We start from the raw sequence: 18,948 nt of genomic DNA, 5'->3' as shown, positions 1-18,948 counted from the left end.
CCGAGGTTGGCTTCCACTAGTTTTTCCATTCGTCTGTAAAGAATTCGTGTTAGTATTTTGCAGCTGTGACTTATTAAGCTGATAGTTCGGTAATTTTCACATCTGTCAACACCTGCTTTCTTTGGGATTGGAATTATTATACTCTTCTTGAAGTCTGAGGGTATTTCGCCTGTTTCATACATCTTGCTCACCAGATGGTAGAGTTTTGTCAGGACTGGCTCTCCCACGACCGTCAGTAGTTCCAATGGAATATTGTCTACTCCGGGGGCCTTGTTTCGACTCAGGTCTTTCAGTGCTCTGTCAAACTCTTCACGCAGTATCGTATCTCCCATTTCATCTTCATCCACATCCTCTTCCATTTCCATAATATTGTCCTCAAGTACATCGCCCTTGTATAGACCCTCTATATACTCCTTCCACCTTTCTGCTTTCCCTTCTTTGCTTAGTTGATCTCAGTCATATTGAGTACATTTGTGATGTCATTGTACTACTTGTGCATCAGAATGACTCCCCAGTGCAGGGTGAGCCCAGTAGTGAAGCTGCCTCTGATCTGACTGGATTTGTTTTTGTGTCTATTCCCTTAGAAAAGTTGGCTGCTCTATGGCTAGGTTTCCCAAACTGTGTTCCATGGGGTGTGAATAAGTTCTCCACGAAAAACTATTAATAGCATGGTTTTTTTGGCACTTCGACAATACTAACTGTCTTTTTAAAATTTTATTATGATTTCTGTGTTATTAGTTATGATTTAAAATTGAAATAACTGCTGAATAAAACAAGTTTTTCTCATTTCTGACAATCTTATTAACCTTCAAAATAACAAGGTGTGCTGTCAAAGTACCAAGATTGTTAAAGTGTTCCGTCAGAGGGAAAGTTTGGGAACCCCTGCTCTACACCTCTAGAGCTCTTTCTGCCCTGTGTCGTAGGACACACTTTGTGTGGCTTCTCCATCCAGACCTGTTTGTCTTAATTAAATTGGCTAGTAGCTAAACTATTGCTATGATAGCGCTTGCTTTCACTGAAGCACACAAACATCCTTGCAGGTGTCCTTCGGTAATGCAGTGTCTCATGGGAGGGACTGTAGTATTTAACATATTATTTGTGGTATATGCAGTAGTGTATTCAAAAATTAATATGTTATAGTGTGAGGTCTGCACAAATGTGAGGAACTTCTGTACAGAATAAAGAGAACATGTGGCAAGGAAGCTTTTCAAATTAGAGTTGAAGATCTCGGGTTCATTATCCAAAAATGTTCAGTTTTGCTGTAAGATGAACAAGTAGTCGTAGCTTTTATGGTGTGCACTTTATAGCTTATGTTTACTGGACTTTTTTTGTTGTTTTGTTCCATACTACCTCCTCCCAAAATAACGACTCCATCGTTTCCGGACCAGAGCCCCTCAACTCACATTGATAGTCTGTAACATCATCACAGAATCATGGTGTAGACTGGCTTGTCAACAGCCTCATGGTTGTTGCTTGAATGAATTCTCTTAATCTGAGCAGAGTTTATGTATGAAGAGGTCGTTACATGTGACAAACTGAAACTTGGTGCTGGGCCAGTATTCAAACCAAAATGGCAGTGCACTCCCCACAAAAGGGTTCTGATGTCTGTCCCCGCACACAGTTGTACTGACGACACATAATCATTGCTTTGCTGCTCTGTGTAAAACAGTTCATTGTGGATTCTGTCTGTATTTAAAGGATTCACACTGACAATCTTCGGAACCGATAAGGGAAACATGGAAATGTGGATCACTCTTCTTTCCGATTGCGGATCCACCTTCACTACAGTGCGATCTGATTTGATGGAGAGTTATCAGCATTTAAATTTTAATACAACTTAGTTTCAGGGTCCTACACCTTCTGAATCACTATCTTATTTTGGGCTGGTTTCTCCCTGCATCCACTGCTTTCACTCACTCATTCCCAGACGGTTCATGCAGCAGTAGTTACAGGCGAGCCTTCAGGCAGCGACCTAGCAGAGAGGTTGTGCCGCAGACCGCCCACACGACGCAAACGAGGTGACGCGAAGCAAGGCCTGCCACCAAGGCAGTAGGCCGTCCAGTTATCCGCGCGCTCATATCATGCCCGAGACGTCGCTCGCCTAGAAACTGGACTCGGCCACGCAAAAAGTGTCTCGCGGAGTCGGTACAGTCTCGTACGCATGGCCTGACGCCCGTCGCCTGCTGACAGGCGTAATTTACCTCCAGTTGCGTCAGCCCCAGTGCTGTTAATAAATCTAATTCGCCGAGCCGAGCTTTCTGCTTTCAATTACTGGCAGCGTCCTCTTTTTTTTTTTTTTTTTGCGCTGCTTCTTGTCGCGGGTGGCTCGGTACTCTTCTAATTAAGGCTTTGTGTTTGGCTGCCTCTGGGCAGTGGTACACTTTCTTAACAGTTCAGAAATTGTGTGTCCAGGACGTGTTCAATCAACGGAGTCAGTAACGGGACGAATGGTGCGTTGCAATGTAACGCAATCAGCGCTTCACTGCTTGACAGCATTTGGCATCATCGTCTCCTGCTCAGCCGGTTCTTTACGTGCTACAAACGAGGTGGTGGTTGTCTGCAATCCTGTCGTTGTCATTATTTACTTGACAACGCTATTGTCTTAATTCTCAGAATCTTCATTTATGACGGAAAAAGAGGAAATACTGAATTACTGTAATAAGTGTCTTACAGAGTAGGATATTCGACTCTGAGTGACGTGTGGTATGTAGCTTGCAATGGGGAAGGATAGGTGCAGTACCAATGCCCACATCTTCCCCTGATTTCAGTCGGTCTTCTTTTCTGTTAAGGTTGTTTATGTGCTTTTGAATTTCTGTTGCCTCTCTGTACATCCTAGCATACAAATGGATGATGTTAAAATCATAGTATTGGAGAGAAGAATGTGTTGGTTTCTTGGTCCCAGTGAATGATCTGCTGTTACCAGTTTAGGCATGTTTCCCAAATGACAGTTTGTTCTCGTGTCCCTTAAGATGAGTGTTAATGCTCCTTTTTGTAGTTCTCATGTACAATTGTCCACACGCACGAGATTTTTTTTTTATATTCGTGCTGTGGCAAGTGGCAAGCGTAGATCCTTTGCAGTGTTCAAATATTCACATTTTTGTTGTTGGTTGTCAATACTGCGTCCTTTTTATTGCTTTGCTCATGAAATTTGTGACTGTTTTTTTACAAATGTGAGGAAAACTTTTTGTTTAGTTGATTATTTTTCACCAGAAGCTTCATATCTTTTAGGTTGTAGGCCCTATTTGTATGTTGGTTAGAGTAGTCATTTTTTCAAGAAGTTGTTGATAAATGATCAAGCTCTTCCTCCAAGTACTGTGGATCACAGATTGTGTCAGCAACATCCACGAATGTTTTGATCCCTCCTCTTTTCTGTTTGTGACAATGATTGGAATTTATTGAAAATACATAATTGTGTTAATGGGCTTTCTGTAAATTTTGTGCCCTAAAGTTCTGTTCAATTTTCTAAGTACCTTTACATAAAAAAATGAAATTTTGCCTTCTTTCTCTTTCTCTGTAGTGGACTTTATAACTAACATCATTAAGAAAATTTAGAAATTCCAAGTGTTCTCTTTATCCATTAGGCCATATAACAAAAGTATCATCAACATATCAAAACCAATAAGAATATTCCTTTTTGACAGTGTGAAGGGCAGATTCTTCAAAAAGTTTTCATACAGAAATTCATTACAGCTATACTGAGTAGGTTCCCCATACCCACACCATTGCTTTGCTCGTAGAATTTTTGTCCCATAAAACAAAAATCCCCAAGGACACAAATGTCAGCTGTGAAAGCCTACGTTATGTGGTCGTATTGGGAAATTATTGTTGTTCATGTTACATGGATGGAGACTGCACATTTAATTATGTAAATATGATGGAATGTAGCATTTGATGGACTAGTGGAGAACTGCTGTTGTTGCTTTTGTGATAAAAAGCATAATTTGCAGCTGCATATTTATGTCAGCTAGCTGATCTATAAATGTTTCATGGTTTGCTATTACTCTGACAAAATTTGATATAATTTCTGTTTACATAGGTGAGTGCTGGGTTAATTTAACCAGTAGCACTGTAGCGTTCACTAAGCTCTACCTGCCACTGCTGGATGACTGCCTGAGGCTGTCCACCCCTGAGCTCCAGCACACTGTCGATGAAGTTTTAGGCGACGTGTTTCAAGCACAGCTCAAACATGTGGAAGCTTCAGTGGCCAGTGACAAGCTCCGTGCTGAGGTATGAGTAGATTTTCTCATGTATGTCAGTGCACCTTTATCTGCAATCTTGTTTCTGGAATTTTGACCTTAGATTGTTGCCTGTGAATGTTGTTATGTGTGCTTGAGATGTGCTCACTTCTGAAGAAGGCCTTGGCCGAAAGTTAAATGTGTAACAGTCCTTTCATTGTCATCTTTACAGTGAGTAGCAATCTATCCTTTTCCTACTATTGTTGATATTCCGACCTTTAGTTTCCTTTGGTTTACAGGTCTTGTGACGTAGTCACTAGAAAGATAAGAATCCAAGGATGTAAATAAATATTTGGACGTATCACTGGGAACTACTGTGGTAACCTGAGTACTACTTCTGCCTGTCGGGATACCGGCTTAAACATCAAGTGAGCTTAAGATTTACTGTTCATGTCTAGGGACAGGAAAATTTAACAAAAGTGATAAAGCAAGGAATAACACAGAATTATCGGCTTTAGCAAAACAAAGTGACGTCAACAATTTTTACGAGATATTGTGAAATTTGTAATTTTGCCATATACAAATGTAAGTGTCCTCATACCTGTATTTGTAAATGATGATAATTATTGAATGATAAAACTACAATTTGACTTCTAATTTTCTCAAGTCTGAGTTTCCTGCATGATCTTAAACTTTCAGTTTGTTTCCTGTGTAACAAAAATAGATGTGGCAATGAAAATAACACAGAATTTGGCCAAAGAAAAACAGAATTTGGTCAAAACACAGAATTTGGCAGAAAACAATATAAAATTTTACAAAAACATTGAATTTGATAAAAAAAAAACCGAATTTGTAAAAATAAATGACACCGAATATGATAAAATAAACAACACTGAATATGACAAAATAAATGACAGCAAATTAGACAAAAGAGCACCAAATGCGTGAAAAAAGCCAACACCAAATTTGGCAAAAATAACATTGAGTTTGACAAAAAAAGGCCACTAAATTTGGGGTAAAACTAACATCAACTTTGACAGGAAAAATGAGAGTGAATTGTGCAAAAAATGCTGAATTAAAACAACAAATTTTGAAGAAAAAAAAAAAAAAAACAGGAAACAGATAGAGATTGGAGGGGGGGGGGGCAGGGGGGGGGGGGGAGGAGAAGGAAAGGAAAGGAAAGAAAACCAAAAATGGCAAAAAGTAACACTGAATTTGACAAAGAATATAACACCAATTTTGGCATGAATACTCTGATTTTGTGGAAAAGTAACACAAAATTTGACCAACGAATAACAAAACGTTTGGGGGAGGGGGGGGGGGGGTGGAAACCCCAAATCTGGTGGAAAATAACCCCAAGTTTGGTAAATAGTCGCCAAACATGGCAAAAAATTGCACTATTTGGCAAAAACAACACTGAAAATGAACCAAATCTTGTCAAATAAATATGCCAAATTTTGCAACTAAATATGCCCAATTTGGTAAAAACTAACACCAGATTTGGAAAAAAAGCAACCAATCTGTAAAAGTAACAAAGAACCTAGCAAAAAGTAACACAGATATTGGCAAAAAAGAATAACAAATGTGGCAAAAAATAAGAGTGAATTAGGCAAAGAAAAATAAATAAATAAAAATAAAATAAAATAAAAAATATGGCATGACAGCCAACATTGTCCTGTCATAATAAAATACAAACTGGACTTACGAACGCAAAAGAGGGATGCTCTAACTCTGAACACAATAAGAAACACTGTTATAAGGAGCCAACAACCTTCATCTGAGTAACAGTATGACAATATAACAACTGAACGTGATCATTTAGTAATTTGTACAAGAGGGACTGGCCATAACCAGTGCAAGACAATATAAAGGATATTCTGTTCATCTGCCAGGGGCCACTGGCTTCCTGCTGCGGGCGACTGAGGTGCTGTCCACAGTTTCCGAGCAGGCAAATCCACCTAGTTAATGAGATTTGTAGAGGACATATGAAGCACTTTCTGTAAAGGGGTTTGATCTCTATGAACGTATATTCCACTTATTTGTCTCCACTATTTTTGGCTGTGTGAGCACAGTAACTGATAAATCAGTGTGTGTGTACACCCTGCTACAACCGCCTGTCGGTTACACCTGTCATGTCTTAGAAAGATGCAGCCATCTAGACTTACCAAACTTGTGGGAGTACTTAGTTTTAGTCAGGTCTCTGAGATAAGTATTAAATGAGTGTCTATGTCTTGATATAAATTACTAAACTTGTCGAGATGAGCTGACTGATATTCCACATTTGAGTGTGCGACATGGAATTCGGTTCATTCAGCACTATGATTTGTGAGGATGCTGCTGATGGATACTTCTGGCTCTGGGTCAGTGCTGGCAAGGGAACAAACCATAAGAAATGTGCCAGGGAGAGGAAGTGCTGGTTTGAGGAAGTGAAAATGGCAGGTAGCTTCAGGGAGAATGGAGATCCTGTGACCAAGGCCAGCAGGGTTTGCAGCAATTGTCAAGTAGCTGAGTGGTGACAGGAAAAGAATCTCGCTAAACGGAGCTAGAATAATCTGTCAACAGTAGTATTAAAAGCAAGATGAATAGGAAAAAACAACAGATTGCACCATTGATGGCACTAATGATGAGTATTAATGATAATAAAAGTGGAAGTAAGGCTAAGTTGGTACAATAATTGACAAAGGTTAGTTAAGTCAAGGTCCCATCACTCTATCGATTAAAATCTTGTGTTTTATCTCAACTCGTGTTCAGGTCTTGGTGGCATATCGACAGGAACACTTATCAGTCTGCCTAACCACTTACCTTGAACATTTTGACACAGTGAAGCTTCTGTTAGCATTTACTACTGATGATGCTCTCTACTACTTGAACTTGCTATTGCACCCACTCCGCTGCTCCACATCATAATAGCCTCAAACTGCCTTCACTCATTTTTTTATTGGTTGCAGCTATCAAATTTTGCATTAGTCTCTGCCTACAGCAAGAATTGTGGTTCCTACAGTTGGGTGTTCCCCATAAAATGACCCCTGGAAGATGAGCTTTAAAGAGCCAACTGGCCCTCCATTGTCACTTCACTGACTGTCAGAAGTTGGCCAGATGGCCAAACTTTCCCTTCCATGGTGTCCATATGCCACATCATTGGCCATGGCTAACTATTTGCTGTGTAACACTTTCTGTACACTGCGGCCACGTCCTCCCATTCAACTCAAGGTCTGCAGAACAGCAGTGACGAAATACAAGTCTCAACTTCTTGGAAGAAGTCAAGCTCACATTTATATAATGATAACAACAGTAACAAAAGCTGTTACTGAATTTACTAATAAAATTGCTACTTAAAGAAATGCTACTGCGAGTAATTATGGATCCAGCAACATGCTACTAGAGAGATGTAACTTTTCGAGTGATTGACTGCGACTGCAGTTGTAGGTACTTATATTATCCACGTACTTGAAGCTGCTTTCAAGGCCGTGACATTAGGCAGTGCTCTATCTGTCTTATCTTACCCCCTGCTCAGAGTTTGATAAGAAAAATGTTTAGAGTCTGCAATGTTTTAGTCTTTGGTGAAAGAAAAATCAGAAGTTCAAAACACTGCTTATGAACATTATGTTTCCATGAACAATTGGAATCGTTTCTGAACCTGTTTCACATAGTTAATGGCTGCTGTTAGATAGTTACCCAGAAACCCTATTCATTTACAGTCCTTTCTGAAATACAGTAGCAATGTCCCATGAAATTGCTGCGTATTTATGGCTGGGACTCTCCATTAAACAGCCTAGGCTTACATGTCGACTTACCTCATGTTACTAACTGCAGTCCCCCAACCTGACAGCAGGTATCTCGCCAACAATGGCAGCTGGTGATGGCCTGCTGGACTGCGTTGTTGGGTGGTGGCATGCGTTGTTGCAGCTCGCTGATGTGTCAGTCGCTGCTTCAGATTGCTGGCCTTGTATCATGCTACGTTAACAAGCAACCTTCCTTCATAAGGACACTCGTGGCATTGCTCTGCTCCACTCCTTCCCTGACCAAGGAGCATCTTCATAGTCGGTGTTCAGCCTCATTGTCATGTTAATATTTTTAACTCTCGCATGACTGAGAAAATCATATACAGCTGGTATTTACAATCTGTGGTTAATACCAACTGTTTTAGTTTTTCTTGATCTTAAATTGAACATTATAAGCACTCATGATTTACTACAAAAAAGTGCTGCTTGAATTTGTCTCATTACTTCTCCACCAATGACAAGCTTCTTGTTTGTTTTCGTGTACACTCCCCCCTCCTGCAAAAACTGCTAAGGTGTCCATATTTATGTTGGTCAGTTAAAAAAATGTTCTAGTTATGTATCATAGCCACTACAGTTTGTATACACACATTTCATTATTTATTTTTACCTTTAGTAATCAAGAGAAGGTGCATCACCCTGAGACCGTTTATTTCTATCATTTATCTTTGCTCAACTAATAGTCTGACAAAGTTCTAGCTGTGAGTCTCTTTTGATCCAACGTTTGGAATGACTTTCCTTTTTCCATATCATCAGTCTTTTATTTTCTGTTTCTTGTATTTATTTATCTCCATTTAAAGAAGAACTTGAGTATTCGTTCTTTCCCTTGGCACTCTACTGGCAACTATATTTACTTATCTCTAGTTCAAGCAATAGAACTAGTAAAGGTCATCACTCATTGTACAGAGGATGAGTTTAATGGTGTATAAGTGCGTAATCAAGAAGCTGAAAATCAGCCTTGAACCTGTCATTTTCTTTGGAGCACAGCTCGAAGACACATATGCACCCATAAATACATTTTCTGATCACTCTTTGCCATTCCTTGAAGTAGTATACAAGCTGAAAAGCTGAGCTGTTTTTCTTACAACTTGATACTGTGTTCCGTTGGGAATAGTGTGCTACAGAACTGCCTAAACAAATCTTTATTTGCAATGTAGATATTGTAAGAAATGAAAAAATATAGTATACCAGCAGAAAGGTTGAAGGGGGAAGAAGAGAGGTGAAGGAAAAGGACTGGAGAGGTTTAGAAGAAGGGGTAGAGTTTGGAAAATTCACCCAGAACCCCAGGGCAGGGGAGAAGGAAAGTCATCTACTGCAAGAAGGAGTCACCGGCTCTGAAAGCTTGCACAAATAAAACCTTTTCTATGTGTGTGTGCTCCTACTGCTGCTTGATGAGTAGATTTCTTTATCCATCCAATTACATTAGAATGTAATATGAGCTATTTGTAATATGAACTCAAAATAGTCCTGCAGGTCTTGTTCAGGAAACAGGGGCTACTAACTACAGTTTCCCAATATGTTTATTCCTTTATGAAATTTATTGTAAATAATATATGCTTTTTTCAAACCAACATCTCTGCTAGAAATAACAATAATCTCCATTAAGATTTAAAGCCCCTTTGTCACAGGAACACACGATTTTCAATAATTTACCAGCAGACATAAAAAGTTCAGCTACTAAACAGTTCAGTTTAAGTGGCCAACTCCTCCTACTCCATTAACAAATTTACTGGTACAACCAATTGATATATCTGTTATTAATAACATCAGATGTGACTTTTATAGAAAATTTACTTTTGCACATTTTCAGTACAGTAATGTGATTAATGAAAATATGTGTTGGAAACTGATTTTCTGTTTGATGATGCATGGATATAATATCCCAAGAATTATTTTATGCATCTACGTGTATTATACATTTACATGTTCTGTGACAGGTTTGTCGAGTGTTAGGTTGTTTTGACCTGTTTCACATTCATTGGGACTATTTAATTTACAATCTTTGGAAGGAACAGTTTGGTATATAACATTTTTTTTTTTGTAAATATCTATTCTGTACTCTTCTTTTTTGACATGATCTAGATATTTGATGATGTCTTAACAGTGCATCTATGTAACAAAAAGTCAATCTTATGTAATCTCATCTTGTTTATGTGCCTTTCAATTGCTCATTGCCTTGTGTGTATAGGCTCATTCCATTGTTTGTCTTTACCTTTTCTATTCAAGTGCAGTTGTGCTACTCTGGAACTGTTAATTTGTATCTTTTTAGTCATGTATCACATAAATTTTATACTTATTGAAGGCAATTTGTGGCTTTCACAAACGTGATCCGTGTAAGGATTCCTGAGACAGTTACATATAATGTTACATTGCATCCTTACTTTTTAAAGGATGATGACTTGGCACGACAACTGTGCTTCATTTGCTAAAACATACATTGCTAAAATTTAATAATAATCATTGTAAAACTGATATGTTGTACATGTTGCTGGGTGTACATCACAGATATGTCAAAGCTCTGTTTGTTGCATCAAACCTGATCTGTCCCAATATTATTGTGTAGGAAGTCAAACATCAGTTTTTGTTTGTGATGAAATATCAAGTTGTATGTATATTTAAAGATACCAAATCATTATCTGTACTAGAGGATCAGGAGAAAGAAAACTGGCGTTCTACGGATTGGAGTGTGGAATGTCAGATCCCTTAATTTGGCAGGTAGGTTAGAAAATTTAAAAAGGGAAATGGATAGGTTAAAGTTAGATATAGTGGGAATTAGTGAAGTTCAGTGGCAGGAGGAACAAGACTTCTGGTCAGGTGAATACGGGGTTATAAATACAAAATCAAATAGGGGTAATGCAGGAGTACGTTTAATAATGAATAGAAAGATAGGAGTGTGGGTAAGCTACTATAAACAGCATAGTGAATGCATTATTGTGGCCAAGATAGACACAAAGCCCACGCCTACTACAGTAGTACAAGCTTATATGCCAACTAGCTCTGCAGATGATGAAGAAATCGATGAAATTTATGATGAGATAAAAGAAATTATTCAGGTAGTGAAGGGAAATGAAAATTTAATAGTCATGGTTGACGGGAATTTGAGAGTAGGAAAAGGGAGAGAAGGAAACGTAGTAGGTGAATATGGATTGGGGCTAAGAAATGAAAGAGGAAGAGCCTGATAGAATTTTACACAGAGCATAACTTAATCATAGCTAACACTTGGTTCAAGCATCATAATAGAAGGCTGTATACATGGAAGAATCCTGGAGACACTAGAAGGTATCAGGTAGATTATATAATTGTAAGACAGAGATTTAGGAACCAGGTTTTAAATTGTAAGACATTTCCAGGGGCAGATGTGGACTCTGACCACAATCTATTGGTTATGAACTGTAGATTAAAACTGAAGAAACTGCAAAAACGTGGGAATTTAAGGAGATGGGACCTGGATAAACTGAATAAACCAGAGGTTGTACAGAGTTTCAGGGAGAGCATAAGGGAAAAATTGACAGGAATGGCGGAAAGAAGTACAGTAGAAGAAGAATGGGTAGCTCTGAGGGATGAAGTAGTGAAGGCAACAGAGGATCAAGTAGGTAAAAAGATGAGGGCTAGTAGAAATCCTTGGGTAACAGAAGAGATACTGAATTTAATTGGTAAAAGGAGAAAATACAAAAATGCTGAAAATGAAGCAGGCAAAAAGGAATACAAACGTCTCAAAAATGAGCTCAACAGAAAGTGCAAAATGGCTAAGAAGGGATGGCTAGAGGACAAATGTAAGGATGTAGAGGGTTATCTCACTAGGGGTAAGATAGATACTGCCTACAGGAAAATTAAAGAGACCTTTGGAGAAAAGAGAACCACTTGTATGAATATCAAGAGCTCAGATGGAAACCCAGTTCTAAGCAAAGAAGGGAAAGCAGAAAAGTGGAAGGAGTATATAGAGGGTCTATACAAGGGCGATTTACTTGAGGACAATATTATGGAAATGGAAGAGGATATAGATGAAGATGAAATGGGAGATATGATACTGCGTGAAGAGTTTGACAGAGCACTGGAAGACCTGAGTCAAAACAAGGCCCTGGGAGTAGACAATATTCCATTAGAACTACTGACGGCCTTGGGAGAGCCAGTCCTGATAAAACTCTACCATCTGGTGAGCAAGATGTATGAGACAAGTGAAATACCCTCAGACTTCAAGAAGAATATAATAATTCCAATCCCAAAGAAAGCAGGTGTTGACAGATGTGAAAATTACCGAACTATCAGTTTAATAAGTCACAGCTGCAAAATACTTACACAAATTCTTTACAGACGAATGGAAAAACTTGTAGATCAGTTTGGATTCCGTAGAAATATTGGAACACGTGAGGCAGTACTGACCTTATGACTTATCTTAGAAGAAAGATTTAGGAAAGGCAAACATACATTTCTAGCATTTGTGGTCTTAGAGAAAGCTTTTGTCAATGTTGACTGGAATATTCTCTTACAAGTTCTAAAGGTGGCAGGGGTAAAATACAGGGAGCGAAAGACTATTTACATTTTGTACAGAAAGCAGATGGCAGCTATAAAAGTTGAGGGGCATGATAGGGAAGCAGGGAGGGAGTGAGACAGGGTTGTATCCTCTCCTCGATGTTATTCAATCTTTATATTGAGCAAGAAGTAAAGGAAACAAAAGAAAAATTCGCAGTAGGAATTAAAATCCATGGAGAAGAAATAAAAACTTTGAGGTTTGCCAATGACATTGTAATTCTGTCAGAGACAGCAAAGGACTTGGAAGAGCAGTTGAACGGAATGGACAGTGTCTTGAAAGGAGGGTATAAGATGAACATCAATGAAAGCGAAACGAGGATAATGGAATGTAGTCGAATTAAGTCGGGTGATGCTGAGGGAATTAGATTAGGAAATGAGACACTTAAAGTAGTAAAGGAGTTTTGGTTTTTTGGGAGCAAAATAACTGATGATGGTCGAAGTAGAGAAGATATAAAATGTAGATTGGCAATGGCAAGGAAAGCGTTTCTGAAGAAGAGAAATTTGTTAACATCGAGTATTGATTTAGGTGTCAGGAAGTCGTTTCTGAAAGTATTTGTATGGAGTGTAGCCATGTATGGAAGTGAAACATGGACGGTAAATAGTTTCGACAAGAAGAGAATAGAAGCTTTCGAAATGTGGTGCTACAGAAGAATGCTGAAGATTAGATGGGTAGATCACATAACTAATGAGGAGGTATTGAATAGAATTGGGGAGAAGAGGAGTTTGTGGCACGACTTGACAAGAAGAAGGGATTGGTTGATAGGACATGTTCTGAGGCATCAAGGGATCACAAATTTAGCATTGGACTTCATCGTGGAGGGTAAAAGTCATAGAGGGAGACCAAGAGATGAATACACTAAGCAGATTCAGAAGGATGTAGGTGGCAGTAAGTACTGGGAGATTAAGAAGCTTTCACAGGATAGAGTAGCATGGAGAGCTGCATCATCAACAACAACAACAACTAGAGGATAAACTAAGTTTGAACAATAGTTGAAGACTATGAACAATAACAACTTCCTTCTAGCGTTAAAGTGTTTTTTTTATTTTATTTTTTATGCTAGAGAGCGTTAGTATAAATGTGTGCATGACCGACATTCCCCCTTTCCTCTTTCCCATCCTCTTTTTTGTTCCTCACCCCCACTGCCTTCCACACATACAGACTCTCTCTCTCTCTCTCTCTCTCTCTCTCTCTCTCTCTCTCTCTTTCTCTCTGGTCTTGATTAATTACCAGTAACAAAAAAGATACTGACAGGATTACTGTGATGTCTCACATGCTCATGAATTTGAATCATTCGAATTTTTTCTTCGATTCTCTCTGATGTGTACCTGTTTCCTCATTTTTCAGAGACAGTTCATTCACAAAAATGCTGTGTTCCTCTTCGATACACTGTTGAAATTAGTAGAACAGCGTTATGCAGAAAAGATTGGTCATCCTTGTGCGAGGTTAATTTCTCTACGTGATGAGTATTCGTGGCTGAAGGGTGAAGGCCACTCTCGTATGTCATCATCAAGCAGTAAGGCAGCCAAAAAATACACATCCCCAGAATTTGTATGAAAGAAATTTTTGTATTTATCAATTTTTGAGAAGTTGTAAACAGATTTTGGTACCCTGAAAAATAGAGCAGTATGTACACTTGTATGTGCCAGTGCAAGTGGCATGTGTGTTTACATTCATAGAAATAACAGGCTACAGCTCAGTGATAATGTAGAAAGAAAGCAAAACATGAAGAAATCAAAACATCTCAGTGAATGTATGAATTATTATTATTATTATTGTCATTATTATTATTTGTAAATATTTGGCAAACTGTTGCTGTTGCTGCTGAAGTGAACTGTTATTTACTGTAGTAAATAAAGATAACTAAGTGCAGTTTTCTTTACAGTGTACATAAATGTGTAATTTTGGAGATTTATATCATAATTTTCATAACATTTTGGATTGAAAAAAAAATGTGTATTTTATTTATTTATCAGAATAAAGCACTAAGATACATGCTGTCAGAAAGTTATGAAATATATAAGGTCATTAAGTGCCTTCTTAGTGTGATCTACTTCAAATGCATTCATCTGCTGATTTATATTTCCTAATTGCTCTTATAAAACAATAGTACAGGATTATACAATTCATTACACAATGAAACAATATTGAGAAGAACTCAACATGTTGCATTTATCTACTCAAAATAATGAAAAAGCCCTTAACACTTATTTTAATTCTCACACTTTTATTTAGATGCCAAGTCTGTAAAATCATTCATGCAAGGTCTGTCTGAAGATCTACTTCAACAAAGTGCGTTTTCTGAACATCTATGGCATCTGTTAAATTGGTCAACTGTTTTAACATAATAGCAAAAATTATCTTTCCTTCTGTTACAGAAGATGTGTTGCAGTCTTTAGTAAGAAGACTGGTTTGAGGCAGCTCTCCATGCTACTCTATTCTTTGCTTTCATCTCTGAATACATATGGTAACCTTGAACCTTCTTACTGTACACACCTCTTTGTCTCTCTCTGCATAAATTACAATGTCATTTGGAAACCTCAAAGTTTTCTCTTGCTGAATTTTAAATCCATCTTCTATTTTTTCATTGGCTTCCTTTACTGCTTGCTCAGTGTACAGATTGAATATCATAAAGTATAGGCTACAACTCTGTCTCTCTTCCTTAAACCACTGCTTCCCTTTCATGCTCTGTGAGTCATGAATGCCATCTGGTTTCTGCTACAAGTAATGTATAACCTTTTGTTCTTTATGTTTTACCTCTACTATCTTCAGAATTTAAGAAAGTGGATTCTAGTCAATACCGTCCAAAGATGTCTCTTAAGTCTACAAAAGCTATAAATACAGATTTGCTTATCTTCTAAGATAAGTCATAGGATCAGTATTGTCTTGAGTATTCCAACGTTTCTCTGGAACCTACACTGATATTCCCCAAGGTTAGCTACAAGTTTTTCCATTCTTCTCTAAGTAATTCATATCAGTATTTACAACCATGACTTATTAAACTGATACTTCAGTAATAGACATAGTGGGAATTTCTGAAGTTGAGTGGCAGGAGGAATAGGACTTCTGGTCAGGTGAATACAGGGTTAAAAGTAAAAAATCATATAGGGGTAATGGAGGAGTAAGTTTACTAATAAGTAAGAAAATAGGAATGTGGGTAAGCTCCAGTGAACAGCTTAGTGGATGCGTTAGTGTTGCCGAGATAGACACAAAGCCAACACCCACCTCAGATGTAAAAGCTTATATGCCGACTAGCTCCACGGATGAAGGGAATCAAGAAATGTATCATAAAAGAAAATAAATTATTCAGGTAGTTAAGGCAGATGAAAATTTAATTTTGGTGGGGGACTGGAATTTTATAATAGTGAAAGGAAGAGAAGGAAAAATAGTAGGTGAATATGGACCAGAGGAAAGGAATAAAAGAGGAAGTCACTTGGTAGAATTTTGCACAGAGCATAATTTAATCATTGCTAACACCTAGTTTAAGAATCTTGAGAGAAGGTTGTATACATGGAAGAGACGTGGAGACACTGGAAGTTTTCAGATTGATTGTGTAATGGTAAGGCAGAGATTTAGGAACCAGATTTCAAATTGTAAGACATTTCCTGGGGAAGATATGGACTCTGACTGCAATTTATTGGTTATGAGCTGTAGATTAAAACTAAAGAAATTGCAAAACTGTTGGTAATGAAGGAGATGGGACCTGGATACGTTGAAAGAACCGGAAGGTGCTGAGAATTTCAGAGGGAGCATAGGGCAACGATTGACTAGAACAGGGGAAAGAAATACAGGAGAGGACAAATGTATAGCTTTGAGTGATAAAATAATGAGGGTAGCAGAGAATCAAATAGATAAAAAGGCAAGGCCTAATAGAAATCCTTGGATAACAGAAGAAATATTGAATTTAATTGATGAGAGGAGAAAATATAAAAATGCAGCAAATGAAGTAGCCAAAAGGAAATGCAAATGTCTAAAAAATGAGATTGAGAGGAAATGCAAAATGATTAAGCAGAAATGGCTAGAGGAAAAATGTAAGGATTTAGAAGCATATATCACTAGGTGAAGGATAGATACTGTCTACAGGAAAATTAAAGAGGCCTTTGGAGAAAGAAGAAGCAGACACACGTATGTCAAGAGCCCCTAAGCGAATAAGGGAAGACTGAAAGGTGGAAGGAGTATATAGAGGCGGTGTACAAGGGAGATGCATGTGAAGGCAATATTATAACAGTGGAAGAGGATGTAGAGGAAGATGAGATGGGAGAAGATGAGATGTGAGAAGAATTTGACAGAGCAGCAGACAACCTAATTCGAAACAAGGCTCTGGGAGAATATGACATTCTGCCAGAACTACTGATAGCATTGGGAGAGCCAGACATGACAAAGCTCTTTTGTCTGGTGTGCAAGATGTGTGAGATAGATGAAAAATTGTCAGACTTAGAAGGGAAGCAGTGACTGAGAAGGGAACGAGCCAGGGTTGTAACCTATAGCTGATTTATTCAATCTGTACACTGAGCAAGCAGTAAAGGAGACAAAAGAAAAATTTGGAGTAAGAATTAAAGTCCAGGGAGAAAACATAAAAACTTTGAGGCTTACTGATGACATTGTAATCCTATCAGAGGCAGCAAAGCACTTGGGAGAGCAGTTAAACAGAATGAACAGTGTCTTGGAAGGAGGATACAAGGTGAACAGCAACAGAATCAAAACAAGGGTAATGGAAATAGTCAAATTAAATCAGGTGATGCTGACAGAATTAGATTACGAAACAGGACACTTAAAGTTGTCGATGAGTTTTGCTATTTTGGCACCAAAACAACTAATGATGACTGAAGTAGAGAAGATGTAAATCGTAGACTGGCAGTGACGAGAAAAGTGTTTTGGAAAAGAAATTTGTTAACATAGAATATAGATGTAAGCATTAGAAGTCTTTTCTGGAGGTATTTGTCTGTATTGAAATGAAACATGGATGATAAACATTTTATATAAGAAGAGAATAGATGCTTTTGGAATGTGGTGCTACAGAAGAATACTGAAGATTCATGGGTAGATCATGTAAATAATGAGGAGGTACTGAATAGAACTGGGGAGAAAAAGAATTTCTGGCATAATGTGAATAGTAGAAGGGGTTAGTTGATAGGACTCATTCTGAGACACCAAGGGAACACCAGTTTAGTGTTGGAAGAAAATGTGGGGGTAAAAATTCTAGAGGGAGAGAAAGAGATGAATACAGTAAGCAGATTCAGAAGGATGTAAGTTGCAGTAGTTGCTCAGAGATGATGAAACTTGCCCAGGATAGAGTAGTATGGAGAGTTGCATCAGACCAGTCTTTGGGATGAAGATCGCAACTCCTACTTTGGTAATATTTTCACCTGATGGTACCTGTTTTCTTTGGAATTGGAATTATGACACTCTTCTTGAAGTCTGAGGATGTTTCTCCTGTCTTGTAGATCTTGCACAGCAGGTAGAATAGTTTTGCTATGGTTGGCTCTCCTAAGGATATCAGCCATTCTGGGAAATGTGGTCTAAACCAGGAACATTTGTTTTGGCTTAAGTCTTCCTGTGCTTTTTCAGATTCTTCACACAGTATCATACCTCCCATCTCATCTTCATTGACTTCCTCTTCCCTTTCTATAATATGGCCTTCAGTTTCATTTCCCTTGTATAGTCCCTCTATATATTCCTTCCAACTTTCAGCCTTCCCTTCTTTGCTTAGTACTGGCTTTCCATGTGAGATTTTGGTATTCTTACTGCTACTTCTCTTTTCTCCAAAGACCTCTTTAATTTTCCTGTAGGTTGAATCTATCTTTCCCTTGGTTATACATGCCTCTCTAGACGTAACATTTCTCCTCTAGCCATTCCGTCTTAGGTATTTTGGACAAGGTGTCAACCTCACTTTTTAGAGATTTAAATTGCCTTTCAACTGCTTCATTTTCTGATTGTTATATTTTCTCCTTTCTTCAGTTAAATTCAATATCTCCTGTGATTTTCTAAGGATTTTTACTAGGCCTTGTCTTGTTGCCCATTTCCTCCTCTCTTGCCTTCACTATTTCATCTCTCATAGCTACCCATTTGCTTTCTGTTTTATTCCTTTCCCCTGTCTCAGTCAACTGTTGCTTAATGCTCCCTTTGACACTCTCAACAACCTTTGATTTTTTCAAACTATTCAGATTCCATCTACTTAATTTGCTAACTTTTTGCAAGTTTTTTAGTTTTAATCTACAGTTCACAAGTAAATTATGGTCAGAGTTCACATATGTCTTACAGTTTAAAATCTTATTTCGAAATGTCCTTCCGTCAAGCGTGACAGTTCTTCCTTTTACGGTTAGAGCTACTTTGAGCTGTAAAGAATAAAAACAAGAAGAAATTTCTCACTATTAATTAATATAATTCTTGGCAGAAGGAGATTTGACAAAAAAATCTGATAGTGAAAAACTGTTGAAGGACCAACTCTGTTTGCTCCTCATCATTA

At 38.0% G+C, this 18,948-nt stretch overlaps 1 protein-coding gene across 3 annotated transcripts in view; it reads left to right on the top strand.

The window, feature by feature from the left end:
* LOC124787031 (exocyst complex component 8) overlaps positions 1-14,535 on the top strand; it is a 111,024-nt gene extending 96,489 nt beyond the window's left edge. The window contains exons 12-13 of one of the 3 annotated variants that reach the window (XR_007015968.1): positions 4,475-4,603; positions 13,830-13,953. Coding sequence is in view for 2 of the 3 variants with exons in the window: in XM_047254307.1 (XP_047110263.1) it covers positions 4,037-4,227; positions 13,830-14,039 (401 nt within the window). In the remaining variant the exon portion in view is untranslated. Of the gene's footprint in view, positions 1-4,036; positions 4,228-4,474; positions 4,604-13,829 lie in introns of those variants that run through there. The other 2 variants (XM_047254307.1, XM_047254308.1) reach the window with 2 other exon arrangements.
* Positions 14,536-18,948: the final 4,413 nt, after the last annotated feature.

This window comes from Schistocerca piceifrons, chromosome 1 (assembly GCF_021461385.2).
Source record: "Schistocerca piceifrons isolate TAMUIC-IGC-003096 chromosome 1, iqSchPice1.1, whole genome shotgun sequence".
In the NCBI taxonomy this organism is placed as follows: Eukaryota; Metazoa; Arthropoda; class Insecta; order Orthoptera; family Acrididae; genus Schistocerca; species Schistocerca piceifrons.
Note: the sequence above shows the minus strand (reverse complement) of the source record. Positions and strands in the feature narration are given on the sequence as shown.